This window comes from Palaemon carinicauda, chromosome 15 (genome assembly GCF_036898095.1).
Source record: "Palaemon carinicauda isolate YSFRI2023 chromosome 15, ASM3689809v2, whole genome shotgun sequence".
Classification (NCBI taxonomy): domain Eukaryota; kingdom Metazoa; phylum Arthropoda; class Malacostraca; order Decapoda; family Palaemonidae; genus Palaemon; species Palaemon carinicauda.
In genome coordinates this window covers 52,235,504-52,252,896 of record NC_090739.1, presented here as the reverse complement: position 1 = coordinate 52,252,896, position 17,393 = coordinate 52,235,504, and the positions used below count along the sequence as shown (strand labels likewise).

At 35.1% G+C, this 17,393-nt stretch overlaps 1 protein-coding gene across 5 annotated transcripts in view; it reads left to right on the top strand.

Moving 5' to 3' along the window:
- LOC137654607 (protein kinase C, brain isozyme-like) overlaps positions 1-17,393 on the top strand; it is an 854,153-nt gene that overhangs the window by 627,644 nt on the left and 209,116 nt on the right. For 3 of the 5 annotated variants that reach the window (XM_068388394.1, XM_068388393.1, XM_068388391.1), the window contains exon 4: positions 149-263. The exons of the other annotated variants lie outside the window; for them this stretch is intronic. In XM_068388394.1, the coding sequence (XP_068244495.1) occupies positions 149-263 (115 nt within the window). The remainder of the gene's footprint in view (positions 1-148; positions 264-17,393) is intronic. 5 annotated transcript variants of the gene reach the window in all.

Sequence of the window (17,393 nt, the reverse complement as noted above, 5' to 3'; positions counted from 1 at the left end):
TTTTTTGTGTATGTGCGCGCACTCATAACTCCCTACTTGGAATGCGCTCCTATAAATATACTATTGCGTATCATACTCATTTCACATACAACGAATGTCCATACACAAAAAACGAACCGATTTCGAAATGAATTTTGGTGGGAGACAGCAAACGGATCATCTTAACCACCAATGGGAGGAAACTAGTTACACCACTCCTACCTTCTGCGACCACTGCGGTTCCATGATGCATGGCGTCAAGAACCAGGGAATGAAATGCAAAAGTGAGTTTTCTCTTTCCGTCTCTCTTCTCATTGCTAGTCTTGGATTTTATTCGTCCTTTCACCGTACCGACAGTTTCTACCAACCACCTTAGTAAGGGTTGTTACACCCTTCAGTATGCCGAAAGATATCCCGAATTAACTATACCTGTCCAGAATCTGTGGTAATTGTTTACAACACCACGCTCTCCATTTACTCCAAAATAATGCAACCCTGCAGTTCTCATCTTCTTGCACAGTAATTAGGTGGTTATTTAAATTCTGGGAAAGCAATACTTAGCAAAATATGTTGAGGAAGGGGGAAGGTGTTATAAAAAGAAAATAACTCGCTTTCCTCACCAAACGATTTGGAACTAACATGTCAACATAGTCAACCAAACAGAATTCGTGATGCCAGCGTACATAAACAGAAGTTCGTGATGCCAGCGTACATTTGATATACTGTATATTCAAAATATACTTAATTAAAAATGGATTAATTTACTCAAAAGTGTCCATAAAATATGCAATTTACAAATAGTGACACTTTTGAGTAATCACTCAATTTTTGATTAAGTATATTTTGAATATACAGTATATCAAATTACGCTGGCATCACGAACTTCTGTTTATGTGCGCTGGCATCACGAATTCTGTTTGGTTGACTATGTTGACATGTCAGTTCTAAGTCGTTTGGTGAGGAAAGCGAGTTATTTTCTTTTTATAACCCCTTCCCCCTTCCTCAACATGTTTTGCTAATTATTGCTTTCCCAGAATTTAAATAACCACCTAATTACTGTGCAAGAAGATGAGAACTGCAGGGTTGCATTATTTTGGAGTAAATGGAGAGCGTGGTGTTGTAAACAATTACCGAATCAGAAGTGCGAAGTTAGTTAAGTGTCCTCGCACAAAACTTTTTTTTTCTCTCTTTAATTCCAATATAAGAGTCACTCGGTCCTATTCACGTAAATATCCACAGGTATATCTGAAGGTGTGTATCCCCTCTAAGATGTCAGTTAGCTCTTGCGTTAAAGAGAAAGCCTACTCGAAAACCTTGCAGAGTACCGTTTGAGGCACTAAGGGCGCATTTTGTATCCACCATTTGAATGACCTAGATTAAGCTTAACTCCTCCCCATTCCACCTAGAAGTATTGGTAATTTGTCGATTTATCTTCATCTTCAAAGACCCTTATTGGATTTATAAATAGTAGGCGTGAATTTTTAAAATAAATTAATTAGTAGCATCTTTAATAAAAAGTATCCTAATAAGTATTGCTTGGTATTAACAGCAGTAGTAGTGTAGTGCTCTGTAGAATTAAATATAAAATAATTTGGCAAATAAAATGCTTAAGATAAATTATTTGAAATTATCTAGAATATTTTAAGATTGTTTGACAATGCCTATTCCAGATTTTGTGGTATTGTTTCCAAGTTCTTTTTTTTGTGATAAAGTGGATGCTGGGAGGTCTCCTGAATATTTTGGTAATTATGTTAAGCGAACAACTGGCCTATATAATGTGTTGATGTATATTGATATAGTTCATAATAACTGGTGTATTTTTCATTTATAATTGTACCTTACGAGCACTAATGAAATTTCAGTTTGGTTACAATCTTAATCAAAGATAATAAACAGTAGAATATGACTAATTTGGTGTCAAACGTGTCTCTTTTAAGTGGGTGTACGTCCTCTTTGTCAAATGATAGGCTGATGCGAGACCCACGGGAATGAGTTCTGGATGTACAGTAGGTGCAAGTCTGTAGAATAAGATGAAAGTTTGTGATCAGATATATTAATGTGCTGCTTATGAGCTATCTGGATACTTTTTTGAAGCATCAAATGTTGCGGGAGTCTACTGAACAGTGTGTTAGACACACAAGGTGCATCTGACTGACGAAACAATTAAAAGGGTTTTGGGAAGATAATTTGAAAGTTAATATTAAAGAGCAAATGTTTTTGATGGGTGGGAGACAGGATGGATGAGATAAGAATCACCGTATGACAGGTGGAAGAATGGGTGAGTTTGACTTGAAGTTTTAGATATAGATATTACTGGTGTTGAAACGAAAGAAGAGATGCTTACACTGTAAAATACTCAACTCTAGGTGTAAATTTAATATAAAATGGTTTAAGGAAGTTAAAGTTATAATGTATAAATGAGTTGTAGATTTGACAAAAGGGAGATGGTAGACGCTTTCGGGAAATTTGTTTGCCAAGTAATATAATTATGTGGAGTAAGTGAGTTGCAAAGAAGAACTACAGCGAGGATCCAGTGGGTACACTGTAAACCTTGTGGTCGGGAAAAATTATTTTTAGTTAATAATGTTTTTAAATGTTTAAGAGTGTAAAGAAACACATCTTTTAAGTAATGCTGCTTAACTTTCTTTTTTTTATAGATTTGAGAATTTACAAATAATTTTATTTTCTGGTCTTACAAACCACCAGTTCTATGATAAACCCAGAGGAAGTCAAGAAACGGAACCCAGATGATAAAAGTAAATGAATTATTATTATTATTATTATTATTATTATTATTATTATTATTATTATTATTATTAACCAAACGACAACTCTGTTTGGAAAAGCAGAATGGTACAAGCTTAAGTGCTCCAACAGGGAAAATAGCCCAGTGAGGAAAGGAAATAGCAAATAAACTCTATATAAGTGACGAATGAAATTTATGGAATATATAAATATCTGTAAAAACGTTGAACCAAATAAGTCGTATATAAAGTATAAAACGAGATTTATGTCTAATCGAGGAATAACCAAAAACGGGTAGGCCATTTTCGTGCAAATCAATAAATGAGTTATACAATTTTCTACAAAAGATGTGACAAAATACGATAATAAGATAATAATAAGATAATAATTAAGAGTGAACAGAATCGGGTATAATACACATACTGTATGTATTTATCTGTACTGAATCCTCACTTGTAGTGTGATCTAAAATGCATTAGAAATTTTCATCAGTTTTTCTAAACTTGAAAAAGCATATTCCTTTTTATCTGATTTTTGAGAAAGATATTTGTATTTACAGTGTATAAGCATTGACCTTCGAAGTCTACTCTCCGCTTTTCATGGTATTTTAGTACTGTAAACATTTGAATTATGTTATTCCTTAAATTAAGAAAAAAATTGCTTCTCATTGATGTATGTATAGAATTCGTTGAAAATTTCTGGTAATTTGATTAATATTAATAGTTTTTAATGCACATAAGGAAAATATTTGGCTCTTTTTCCAAATCAAGTCACCTTACATTAACGTAATAGGCGAAGGTTTTTCGTTTTCTTATACTTACTTTTTAAAAATCTGTTTAGAAATATCATGTTTAGAATTGAGGTAAATTCTCTTAACGATAAGCGACTTACTATAAAACATTACATTATTCTGGGGCCTTGTGGTAGTTAATTAACGGAAGTTAGAATGTGGTTTTGAAATGTTTGGAGTTGACTGGTTGTTTAAAGATAGTCGAGAGAATATACTGTTGGAAATTGAGAGAGAGAGAGAGAGAGAGAGAGAGAGAGAGAGAGAGAGAGAGAGAGAGAGAGAGAGAGAGAGAGAGAGAGAGAGCTATGTAGGTGGATCGACGTAATGCCAGTATTGCGTACGGTATTAAATAGTTGCAAGGCCGTGGAAGCTTAATTAACAACGAGGTCACGTTTTATGAGTTGCGGGAGGAATGAACCCATTCCTTTTTTTTCGTGGAAAATCGACACGGAAAATTATAAGAAATATGTAGGGAAATAAGAAGTGCCAGTATTATGACAGTATTGTAACGCATCAGACCTTAATGTTCATTCTCATTAACACCCAGAAATTTCTGGGTCCATAACGGACTGTTGTGAATTCAAGATAAATCTCTCTTATGTTTGGTTAAAAAAGAAAAAAGTCTGCAACACTTTTATGTACGCATATCTTCCTTACCTATTATTATATTATAACATTTTAAGTATATGAGAAATTGGTTTCCATACGTAAACAATAAAAGTTTAAACATTGTTTATTTGAAATGGACTAGTAACATCCTTGTCCAAAAAGATAGCTGCGCTATTAGTCGATTATTAATATTTTTTGGTCTTTACCTTAAACTTGTGTCTTTTATGTCAAAGATATTGAAAATTTGGAAATGTGTTCTTTTTCCTTTCAGAAAAAATATCTGGTAATTGAATTGAATTTGGCATTAGGGTATTTTTCTCGATTGCCTTCGACAGCAAGTGTTGAAATTTAATTACCAGCCGACAATATCCAGTAGATTTGTTATAGTTTGCTGGAGTATCCAAATTTGCGAGGAGGGTGGTTTCATTATGAAGATTCCGTTTTTAATATATTTGTACTCTTTAAACAAAAATTTAATAGATATACTGTAGATGTATTTCAGAAAATGTTTGCGGTGCTTTTTAGAACAAGAATTTCTAAGTGCTCTCTAGTCTGGATTGAAAATTTTTTGGGGGTCCCTTTCATAACGAAAATTTCTAAGTGTCTTCTCTTTTGGATAGAACATTTTTGAGGGTCCGTTCCAGAAAAACAATTTCAAAGGGCCCACCATTTGTCTTGAAAGTTTTGGGGAGACCATTTCTGAACGAGAATTCAAAGGGCCCTCTCTTTTGGACTGAAAGTTTTTTTTTTTTTTTTTTTTTTTTTTTTTTTTGAGACCATTTCAGAAAGAAAATTTCAAAGAGACTTCTCTTTCAGATTGAAAGTTTTTGGTGGCCGTTGCTAAACGAGAGTCTAATGGATTGAAAGGTATTTGAGGACCATTTCAGATTGAAAATTTGAAAGAGCTTTCTCTTATGGATTGAAACCTTTTGGGGAACCGTTTCAGGACGAGAATCTATAATGGCCCTCTCCTTTGCATTGAAAGTTTTTTTTTAGGACTCTTTCCGTATGAAAATTTGAAAGGGCAATCTCTCTTGGATTGAAAGTTTTTTGGGGGACCATCTCAGAACGAGAATTTCAATGATCCCTCTCTTTTGGATGGAGAGTTTATGGGCCCATTTCAGAACGAAAATTTCAAAGAGTCCCCTCTTTTGGATTGGAAGTTTTTGAGGGACCATTTCAGAACGAAAAATTTTAAAGGCCCTCTTTTTTGGATGGAAAACATTGGGGTGTGTGTTTCAAAACAAGAATATAAAAAGGGCCCTATCTTTTGAAAGTTTTATGCGGACCGTTTCAGAATGAGAATTTCAAAAGTTCCTCTCTTTTGGATTGAAAGATTTTGGAGGACCATCTTAGAAAGATAATTTCATAAGTCTCTACCTTTTGAATCGGATTGATTTTTTTTTTTTTGGAGGGGGATGGTCTCTGAACCAGAATTTCAAAGGTCCCTCTCTCTATTGGATTGAAAGTTTCGGGGAACCATTTCAGAATGAGAATATAATAAATCCCATTCTTTTGGATTGAAAGCTTTTGGGGCCTGTTTCATTACGGGAATTTCAAAGGGCGCTCCCTTTGGGATTGAGTTTTCCGGGGACTATATCAGTACGAGAATTTTAAATGCCCTTTTTTTGAATTGAAATGTTTGGGACAGAATTTCAAAATGAGAATTAAAATGGCCCCCCTCTATTGAGTAGAACATTTTTGTTGGATAGTTTCAGAAGGAAATTTTCAAAGGTCCCTCTCTTTTTGGATTGAAATTTTTGGGGGATCGTTTCAGAGAGAGAATTTCAGAAGACCCTCTCTTTTGGATTGAAATATTTATGGGGACGATTTTAGAACGATAATTTGAAAAGGTCGTCTCTTTTGGATTGATAGTTTTAGGGGTATCGTTTCAGAACGAGAATTCCAGAGGACTCTCTCTTTTGTGTTGAATGGTTTTTAGGACTATTTCAGAACGAGAATTTCAAAGGGCCTTCTCTTTTGGAGTGGAAATGTTTGAGGACCGTATCAGAATGACAATTTCAAAATCCCTCACCTTTAGATTGAAAGTTTTTAGGGGACCATTTTTAACAAGAATTTCAAGAGGCCCTCTATTTTGTATTGAAAATGTTTTGGGGACCATTTCAGAACGAGAATTTCAAAGGGCCCTCTCTTTAGGATTGAAAGTGTTTGGGGACAATTTCAAAATGAAAATTTGAAATGGCACTCTCCTTTGCATGGAAAGCTTTTTTAAGGACCGTTTCAGAACAAGAATTTCAATGGGTCTTTCTTTTGATTTGAAAGTTTTTTTGGAACCATTCTAGAACAAGAATTTCAAAGCCCGGTCTCTTTTTTATAGGAAGTTTTTGTGGGTACGTTTTTAGAAGGAAAATTTCAAAGATCCCTCTCTTTTGGATTGGGACCATTTTAGAACGAGAATTTGAAAAAGCCTTCTCTTTTGGTTTGATAGTTATAGGGGGGTCGTTTCAAAACGAGCCTCACTTTTGGATTGAAATTATTTGGGGGACCGTTTCAGAACGAAAATCTTAATGGGACATCTATTTTGGATGGAAAACTTTTGGAAGAATGTCTTAGAATGAAAATTTCAAAGGGCCCACTAATTTTGGGGGGACTTTTTCAGAACTAGAATTTCAAAGGGCCCTAACGTTCGGATTGAAAATTTTGAGGAGACCGTTTCTGAACAAGAATTTCAAAGGTACCTCTCATTTGGATAGAAATTTTTCGTGGGACCGTTTCAGAAGGAAAATTTCAAAGGTTCCTCTTTTTTGGATTGAAAGTTTTTGAGGGTTGATATTTTCGTTCTGAAAAGGTTCGCCTAATACTTCCAATACAAAAGAGCGGTCTCTGAAATTCTCGTTTTGAGGTGCCGTTTCAGAACGAGAATTTCAAAGGGCCCTCTCTTTTGTATTTGAAGTATTTGGTGGATCGTTACAGAACGATCATTTGAAAGGCCCTCTTTTTTAATTTTTTTTTCATTGGGGGTGGTGGGGGTTGGACGTTTCAGAATAGAATTTCAAAGCACCTTCTATATTGGATTAAAAGTTTTCGGGGGACCGTTTCAGAACGAGAATTTCAAAGCTGGGTCTCTTTTGGATAGAAAATTTTTGTGGGACCGTTTCAGAAGGAAAATTTCAAAGGTTTCTCTCCTTTGGATTGAAAGTTTTTGGGGAACCATTTTAGAACGAGAACTGAAAAGGCCCACTCTTTTGGATTGATAGTTTTAGGAGGATCGTTTCAAAACGAGAATTTCAAAGGGCTCTCTCTCTTTTGGGTTGAAAGTTTTTGTGGCAATGTTTCAGAACAAGAATTTAAAAAAACCCTCACTTTTGGATTAAAAGTGTTTGGGGAACCTTTTCAGAACGAAACTTTTAAAGAAACCTCTCATTTGAATTGAAATCTTTTGGAGGACCGTTTTAAGAGAATCTGAAAGGGCCCTGTCATTTGGATTGAATGCTTTTGAGGATTTTTTCCGAACGAGTATTTCAAAAGGCCCCCTATTTTGGTTTCAAATTATTTGGGGACCTTTTCAGAACGAGAATTTCAAAGTGCCCTCTCTTTCGGATTGAAAAGTTTCGGGAGACCGTTTCAAAACGAGAATTTCAAAGAGACCTCTCTTTTGTATTGGAAGTATTTGGCGAACCGTTTCAGATCGAGAATATCAAAAGACATCTTTTTTGTATTGATTTTTTTGATGGGTGTTTCAGAATAAAATTTGAAAAGATCTTTTATTTTGGATTGAAAATTTTTGGGGTATGGATAGTTTTAGAATAAGAATTTCCAATGGCCTCTCTTTTGGATTGAAAATTTTGAGAGAGTGGATGATTTTAGAATGAGAATTTCTCAGGGCCTCTCTGTTGGATTGAAAGTTTGGGGGGGACCATTTCAGAATGAGAATTTCTAGGGGCCTTCCTTTTGTATTGAAAGTTCTTGGTAGATCGATTCTGAATACGAATTTCAAAATACGTCTCTTTTGGGTTGAAAGTTTTTTGGGGACAATTTCAAAATGAAAATTTTAAATTCCCTCTCTTTTGGATTAAAGGTTTTTAGGGGACCTTTTCAGAATGAGAATTTAAAAAACCAGTCTATTGGTTAAAGTTTCTGTGGGACCGTTTCAGAAGGAAAATTTCTAAGGTTCCTTTCTTTTGGGTTGATTTTTTTGGGGGAACCATTTAAAAACGAGAACTGAAAAGGCCCTCTATTTTGGATTGATAGCTTTAGTGAAATCGTTTCAGAACGAGAATTTCAAAGGACTCTCTCTCTCTTTTGGGTTGAAAGTTTTTGTGGGTTTATTCAGAACAATTTAAAAACCCTCAGTTTTGGATAGAAAGTGTTTGGTGAACCGTTTTAGAACGAGAATTTTAAAAGGACTTCTCTTTTGGATTGAAAGCTTTTTTTTTTGGGGGGGGCGGGGGACTGTTTTAGAGTGATAATTTCAGGGGGGCCCTCTCTTTCGGATTGAAAGGTTTTGGGAGACCGTTTCAGAACGAGAATTTCAAAGTAAGCTCTCTTTTGGATAGGAAGTATTTGGTGGACCGTTTCAGAACGAAAACATCAAAGGCCCTCTTTGGTTCATTTTTTTTGTGGGGGGGGGGGGTGCCAGTTTTAGAATAGAATTTCTAAGGCCCTTTTATTTTGGATTAAAAGTTTTCGGGGGATCATTTCAGAATGGGAATTTCAAAGGTCCCCTCCCCCCCCCCCTTTTTTTTTTTTTTTTGAAGATTTTAGGGTACCGTTTCAGAACGATAATATCTAAGGACCCTCTCCTTGGATTGAAAGATTTGAAGGTGGGGATAATTTTAGAATGAGAATTTCTAACTCTTTGGGATTGAAAGCTTTTGATGGGCCAATTCAAAATAAGAATTTCAAAGAACCTCTGTTTTGCATTGAAAGATTTTGGGGGGACAATTTCAAATTAAAAATTTGAAAAGGCTCTCTCTTTTGGACTGAAAGTTTTTTTGGGACCATTTTAGAACGAGAATTTCAAAGGGCCTCTCTTTTGGATTGAAAGTTTTTTTTATTAGGGACCATTTCGGAATGCGAATTTCAAAGGCCGGTCTCTTTTGGATTGTAAGCTTTTATGGAAGTGTTTCAGAAGGAAAATTTTAAAGGTCCCTATCTTTTGGATTGAAAGTTTTTGGGTAACCATTTCAGAACGAGAATATGAAAAGGCCATTTCTTTTGCATTGATAGTTTTAGGGGGATCGTTTCAGAAGAATTTCAAAGGTCTCTCTCTCTCTCTCTCTCTCTCTCTCTCTCTCTCTCTCTCTCTCTCTCTCTGGGTTGAAAGGTTTTGTGGAACTGTTTCAGAACGACAATTTGAAAACCCCTAACCTTTTGATTGAAAGTGTTGGGAGACCATTTCAAAACGAACATTTTAAAGGGACCTCTTTTGGATTGAAAGTTATTGGGGAGTGTTTAGAACGAGAATGTTAAAAGGTCCTCTCTTTTGGATTTTTTTTTTTTTGGGGGGGGGCATTTCAGAAAGAGAATTTAAAAGGTTTCCGTTTCGGACTGAAAGTTTTTGGGGAACTGTTTCTGAACGAGAATTTTAAAGGTCCCTCTCTATTGGATTGATAGGTTTTGGCGGACCTTTTCAGTACGAGAATTAATTTTTTTAGGGATGGCTATCAGAATAGAATTTAAAAGGGCCTTTATTTTAGATTGAAAGTTTTCAGGGGACCATTTAAGAACAAGAATTTCAAAGTTCCCCATCTTTAAGATTGAAAAATTTTGGGGGTACCGTTTCAGAACGAGAATATCTAAGGTCCCTCTTTTAAATAAAAAGTTTTTGGAGGACCTTCTCAGAATGAGAATTTCTTAGGGCCTTTCTTTTGCATTAAAAGTTTTTGGTGGACTGATTCAGAATAGGAATTTCAAACGGTCTCTCTTTTGGATTGAAAGTTTTTGAGGGACAGTTTCAGTATGAAAATTTCAACTTAAAAGGAATTTTGTTATTCACCAGGAGAATTTTTACACGTCTTTTGAAGTCGAGGATTATCGAGGTTTTCCCGGTTACGGTTATCCATGAGCAGTCATCATATAGATGAGTTTTTATTGTATTGAATGGAAGATTATTACCTCTACAACTCTTTTTATACTATCCTAGAATAGTACCCTTTGTTACATGTTAGCAGGCACAAAATTTACCCTGGAAAATATTTTCCTTTCTAATGAAGTACCTGGGAAGTGCAAATTTCCATAGGGTGCCATACGGCTCGGCTTCCAGAGATGTCACACCTAACTTATTACTAGAGTCACTACTTGACCACGAATGAATATGATTAAAGTCCCGAGTACAAGCTGGGTAAACATGATATTGCAATCCTTTTGAGAAGTCACTAAAAGACATGGCCTGGTCCCTCCAGGTTCCATCATGGGGTAAAGAATCTCCATGATCTGTCCCTTTCCCCATGCCTGTGAATAACCATTAAGCAGCCTATCATTGCCATATGTCATACATGAAACAATCCTATTTTTGTGATTATCATAAAAGTCACCCGATGGGATAAGTCATATCTTGGAGCCAAGAGATCATTTCACACAAAAAGAATACTTTGACTTTTTAATGAAATATTACACGATAAGGACTTTTGAAGCATCCTGTTATAAAAAAGAAATTTATTTGAAAGACTCGATATCGTTTACTAGCAACGCCAAGAGAGAGAGAGAGAGAGAGAGAGAGAGAGAGAGAGAGAGAGAGAGAGAGAGATTAATTTCTTAGGAGGCAATAGACGTAGCGGGATAGATAAAAATCGTTGATAGAACTGTAAGAAAACAGAAGAATCACGTGTTGCACTTAAAGATACGAGGTATGTTGACAAATAATCAAGGAGACACCCCACTGTATTTTTGGAAGATAATCCATTATTATAGAGAAAATATAAAGTTTACTGAAATTTCAAGTCGTTGATAAGATAAGGCTGCCATAGATTTATCAACAAAGAATTGAAAGCGTTTTTAGACTGTGGTTTCTAGGAATGGTTAACCATTCCAGGAACTTAGATGTCGAGATTTCTCTTTTCATTAGTTTTAGTCCTTGTTATACGCCTGTACTTTAATCGCTCTCTATTATCAAACTTTCAATTTATTCATTTTAAAACTTTGTGAAAGGCTGATGGAATATTAGACAGAAAAGCCTGGAAGAAGTTTGAGGAGGATGATCATCGTGACCAAATTCTTATTCCAAGATTTATCTGTGTATAGTCTTGACGTGTATTAGGAGTTACAAATTCTGTGCAAAGACACATGTGTTGTTTATCGGGCTCTAATACAAATGGAACACAATGTTCAATGATTTCGATCGTGGCACTAAATCACTTCCAAGGAAAGACTCCACGTCGTCATTGGGTGGTGGAATCGCAAATACAATTCCTATTGAAATAAAAACAACGGGAGGCGTTGACAATGGATTTTTTGTAGATTTTCATCAAGCATGAAAATAGTTCAGAACTATAAATAATGTTTAAATGTTTAAAGTTATGTGCACATAAAGTGTATGTTTATATGCGTAAATGGACATTTTTTTTTTAATTCAGCATTAATCAATATTTTTAAACGCATTACTTCTTACTGCCTCTCACGATTATGATTGCCATCTTTGAATAAAAAAGCCTTTTCACCCAAGAGACAAAACTATTAATATTCATCAGAATTTTATTATATTAAACACTCGGTATTTGATCAAGTTACCTACGTTGTAAGCTGAGACGTAGTCACTGCAGTTTCTTTAGCCTTTGATTATTGCATTGCTCCTTCGATCTGTACTTTAAGCATTGCAAAGCTATTCACGTGGAAGGTAAATGGATCAGGTTTTAGAAGATCAATGTTTCCCCAGTTATTGAATGTGGCTCCGTTCAAATGGTAAGTTTATTATTGTTAATGTAGTGGATGGTAATACTTCTCTCTCTCTCTCTCTCTCTCTCTCTCTCTCTCTCTCTCTCTCTCTCTCTCTCTCTCTCTCTCTCTCGCCTTCACGTTGCAAAGATAAATTCGATGAATTCTTCTTGTCTTACTATACTCAGAAGAAAGTAGTTATTTCAAATCAGCTTCAGAAGATTCATAATGTTATAACTTATTGCTTTTAATCCCTTTTTTGGTAGTTCGTGCCACTAGTCTAGATATGAGAGAGAAGAATTATTTACATGTTTAAAAGTATCTTACCATTGCTCAAGTTTCTCGTATGGGGCCACTGCCATCAATCCACCACGTGCGGCGCACTGTAAGCATTACTTAACAATCATTGCAACTTCCAACGGCTACCAGGTGTGCACACTTTTTGTTCTCATACTGTAACTCGGTTTCCCACTTCCTTAACCTCTAGGCAATTACGGAAAAAGATTTGTAGGCATGTCGAATTGCTATAAGGAATGATTGAATGTGTGCATATGCGCTCGTGGCCAAGTAGATTATATAAACGGAATAAACATCGAGATGTTTTGCCATATTTATTTTTTCATCCAATTCTTCAATGTAAAAATCCAAATTTGCTGTGATTGAGTTTAATTGGTTATTAGATGGTCGGGGTTTCGTCGTCTTCAATAGGATGGAAAGCCAAAGACTAAAGGATTTAAATGTGATTACCCTCCCTTTGTTGTTTATGCCAAGTTGTTATTGGAGAGGAAGTGAATAGTTTTGGAGAGAGAGAGAGAGAGAGAGAGAGAGAGAGAGAGAGAGAGAGAGAGAGAGAGAGAGTGTACTGATATTATTTATTGATATTGTGTGTGTATGTATGTATGTATATATATATATATATTATATATATATATATATATATATATATATATATATATATATATATATATATATATATGTATATATATAAACGCATACATTAATATACATTAATTTATATGTAGAAGTTTTTTTTTCTTGAATTATTTCCATGATGCAGATGGAATAATTGTTTCGTGAGTAGGTCCATTTCTCAGTGATATTTAAATACCGGCATTGTCCTTGGTAATACTTATGTATTTCAGCCAAAAGCAGAATGTAATATTCATAATGTGTCCACCTTTAGAGCAGCAAGACTATATTTAACTCAGTCTTAATACCCTTCTCACTTCGTATGCAGTTTAGTGTCAAAGGTGACATTCAAACTTTTTCGCCTCCCGTCCTTTTTAAGAACGGGGAATCAAGGGGATTGGCACAAACACTTCCACCCTATTGCAGTTTTTGTCGTGTGAATTAGAGGTCTGTTATGGGCTACCTAAAGTAGATAGATACTTCAAGGAAAAGGCACTACCATGATTTTTCCTCTTTTTGTGTTCTCAATTACAGGTTCTTATTTGAAAATTTTGTCCATTGAACTTGGAATTTGCGCTAAAATGCCGTGTTGAGGAAAATGGTAATATATACGGGGAACAATGCATTCTCTCTCTCTCTCTCTCTCTCTCTCTCTCTCTCTCTCTCTCTCTCTCTCTCTCTCTCTCTCTCTCTCTCTCTCTCCGTAGTTGGATGCATATCTCTTTATACCTGTCTATCCCTCTTTTCTTTTTCGTTCCTTCTGTTTCCTGAATAAAAATTAAGATGCTGCAAAAGTTTAAAGGCCAAGAGATCGTCACAAGTTATATGAAGGGAGGAATATGTGGATCTTAGCTTTATTGCTGGAACTTATTCTTGTTCATTATGAATGAGGAAATATTTTTGCATTTTCGTAATACAATTGAAATGGATTGTCTTAGTATCGTACTGTTTCAGGGGTTCTTGTTATTTAAGATTCAGAGTAAGAAGAATTTTCAGCTTGGGTCAGACATGCAGCCATTGCCAGCCCGAAATGAAACCTGTCAATCAGGAATGTGTTGGCCTTAGAGCTGTTTTGTTATGGAGGAAAATATTCGCAGATTCCTCTTCTATGATTTCAGTATTTGTTGTTAGTCTCCTGTGAATTTTACTTGAGGTGCACGTATGTTTGTTGCAGCTGACTGAAAGCTTTACGGGAGAAACTTGATGGAAATTATTATTAGGTGACTCTCTAAAGATGATAATTTTCGGAAAACATCGTGTTGATATTAAAGGTCAAATCTGAAAAATGAATGGCGATAGATAATGAATGGGAGTATACGGTTTCTTTTGACTGAAATCTTTATGACCCCATGTAGTAGTTTATTCATAATTCATAGTATGTTTGATTTATTCCTCTTTCCAGAATTTATTGTGGGGTTATAGGATAATAGTTTCTCTACCTACACATTAATATATTTATAAAATGCATATTTATGTTGAATCTTTTCTATGTCACCTTTTGTTAGAATTTTTTTTCTAAGATATATCCTGTAAATGGTTGTTTATGCATGTGTATGAGAGAGAGAGAGAGAGAGAGAGAGAGAGAGAGAGAGAGAGAGAGAGAGAGAGAGAGAGAGAGAGTATATATCAGTGTTGTATTTTGTATAATCTTATCATGAGAAGATTCCTCTCAGGATAGAAAGTACTATAATCAATGTTCTTCACTGGATTATTAGGGATCGGTTTTGAGAGCAGTAGTAAAATGTAATTTTCCCAGGCAGAAAGTCCGATTAGGCAAAAAGGCAACACTTCCGTTTACCAAGTTTTTTTTGCCTTTGCGGCAGAGGAAAACTTGTTTGTTTTTAAACAAGAGTAAGAGATTCACTTAGAAATTTCCTCGATATTAGATGAAGGCAACTACTTATATTGATTCGAAAGATTGTCCGTTTCAAGTTTTAGAAAGAGACTTTTATAACTGGAAAATACGTGTAAATCTGTTTAAATTTTCACAAGAAAGTTGGTCAAGAATAATGAAAGTGTGCACTTTGATTTATTCTTTGAATCGATATAAAATTATAATTTGATTTATGATATGAGATCAGTGAATGGTTTAAGCTTGGAAATATTCAGGAATTATATTCAGTCACAGCAAATCGATCCTTCTTAGAAGTTCTTCAACTCTTTGAAAGTAGGATGCTGCCTTCAGTAGCACCACAAAATAAAGTATTAAAATATGTGTTGGTTTTCGGTCGTTACCGATCGCTAACTTGTTCCATGGAAGAACAATGAAACTCAGAGTCAAATCTTAAAAAGCACCTTCCCGCTGAATGAAGTCACTTTTGACCCTTGTAATTTTCACCCTTGCCTCCAGCAGCTTTACCTTCAAAACTTCCCCTCATTTATACATTCCTTATAAACTACTATCACCACCGTGCCATAACATTTCACTTGAATTATTATTATCAATTCCTATTGGTTTATCCTTCAACCCCTTATTCGACCTCCTTAGTTGGTTAGCGATTAATTACACTAACCCCTTTCAGTTTTGCCTCTTCTCTATCTTCCACAGTAAAAAGAAAAAAAGAAATATTTTCTCTATTGTCCCAAGAGTATATTCACTATAGAAAGCACCTTTCCTCATGCATCATTTCTTTCGAGATCCTTTCCCTCTGTATTTGATTCCTGTAGAGCTACCGTTTCTTCTTTTTAAAGTTAATTTAAGATAATCATACTTGACATAATTGAACTTTGTTCTGACAGTTAAAGATCTTGACTGAATACACATGAATCGAATAAATACCGCTAAATATAAAATAAAACTGATTGAGGCGAAGAAGACCCTAGATTTGAATAGAGGAGAAAGAAGTTCGTAAAGAAGGCTATGTTGGTTTCTCTTTCCAGAGGGTTAAAAGCAATTTCATGAGTAAACATCCTAATTTAAGACTACGTGCAGCCATTTTTGTTGACAAGTGAATGCTTTTGAATGGCTTGAATTATTACTTTGTTAATTATGATAGAAATTCTATCTTTAAATATTCATCAATATCAGTGATCAACAGGTTTGGAGTCTTTTACGTTTTGTGTTCCGAAGAAAATCAGTAATTCCGTGCTAGATGACAGCAATGACACAAGTTAAGCTGTAACCCTAGGTGGAAACAACAGAATGTTATAAACCCAAGGGACTTAATAGGGAAATCAGACCAGTATATAAAAGAGACTATAAGTTATAAAATAGAAATAAGAGATTGAGATCAAGAACAATATGAACATGGAACTACACAGAGAAGGACAGCAGTGTAGTTTTGAAAATGATGATTAAAAATGAAGATCAATAAAAAAAATAAGGAAAACTCTCGTTATACAGAGAAGAGGAAGCGCAAATAGATAGGAAAGTGTTCTTGTTCTACCGTCAAGAAAGAAAACTACAGCCTAAGGCAGTGAAAGACTATATTACGTAGAGGGTATGACGCTTTCCAAGACTAGAGAACATTAGTTTGATTTCGCATTAACCTTCTCTCGCAAGAGCTGCTTACCATATAGCTAAAGATGTTTACCTTTGTCATGTGGACAAAGCTACAGTGAACAGTTAGAGTAGTCGCCAATTTAAGTAAGATTGTAAGGTGGTATTCCTAGTGTTGTGGGATGTGTGGGGAAAGAGGAGAATGAGTTAGGAATATGACAGACTATTCAGTGTACGTGAAGGTAAAGAAGCAACCTGTATTATTGAATGACTGCTTGATAGTTTCATCAAGTCGTAGAATAAATGATGAAGGAAGAGAGAGAGAGAGAGAGAGAGAGAGAGAGAGAGAGAGAGAGAGAGAGAGAGAGAGAGAGAGAGAGAGAGAGAGAGAGAGAGAGATGTTTGTGATAAAAACGTAGCTCCCCTCAATAATCCTCCATCTATGATGAAAAGTGTAATTGCATGCACAGTGCTTTTATCCAATAGAAGTGTTGGACTGTTATTGCATACATATGTATATGAAAATCAATATACATCTCGTTTTAAATCTGTACCCCAAAGCTCGTATTTTCGAAAGAAATGTACTGTGTGACAGTCTAGAACAACACTTATCAATGTATTTTTTTCCAGAAATATTAGTATTTTACATGTTTCCCTTTTTTCTGAAAGAAGTGACACGTTGTAATCATGAATTTATTATGGAGTCAGCAATAATAAATGTAGAAGAATATGAATTTAATTTATTTATATTAAGCAATAATAAATGTAGAATATGAATTTGATTTATGTATATTAAAGCGGTCCTTATTTGTGAAGGATATTGTTAAAATACAAAAACCCTGAAAGTTTAAAAAAAATGCAAATTCGGTTGTATGATTGTAACTTGCTATGGCTTATAAAACTACGATAGCCTTGGAGTTTTGTGACTCTGTCTGTCCATGTGAGTATGTTCTTATTAATAATTTTGTAAAAAGAAAGTTTTTAAAAAATTCCTATAAGGGTATTGTTGAAGATTTATTTTCCCCTGCACCTGTGAGGGGAGGCTCTGCATCACCTCTTTTCCCTTTCCTCTCCTCAATGGGCCGTTCT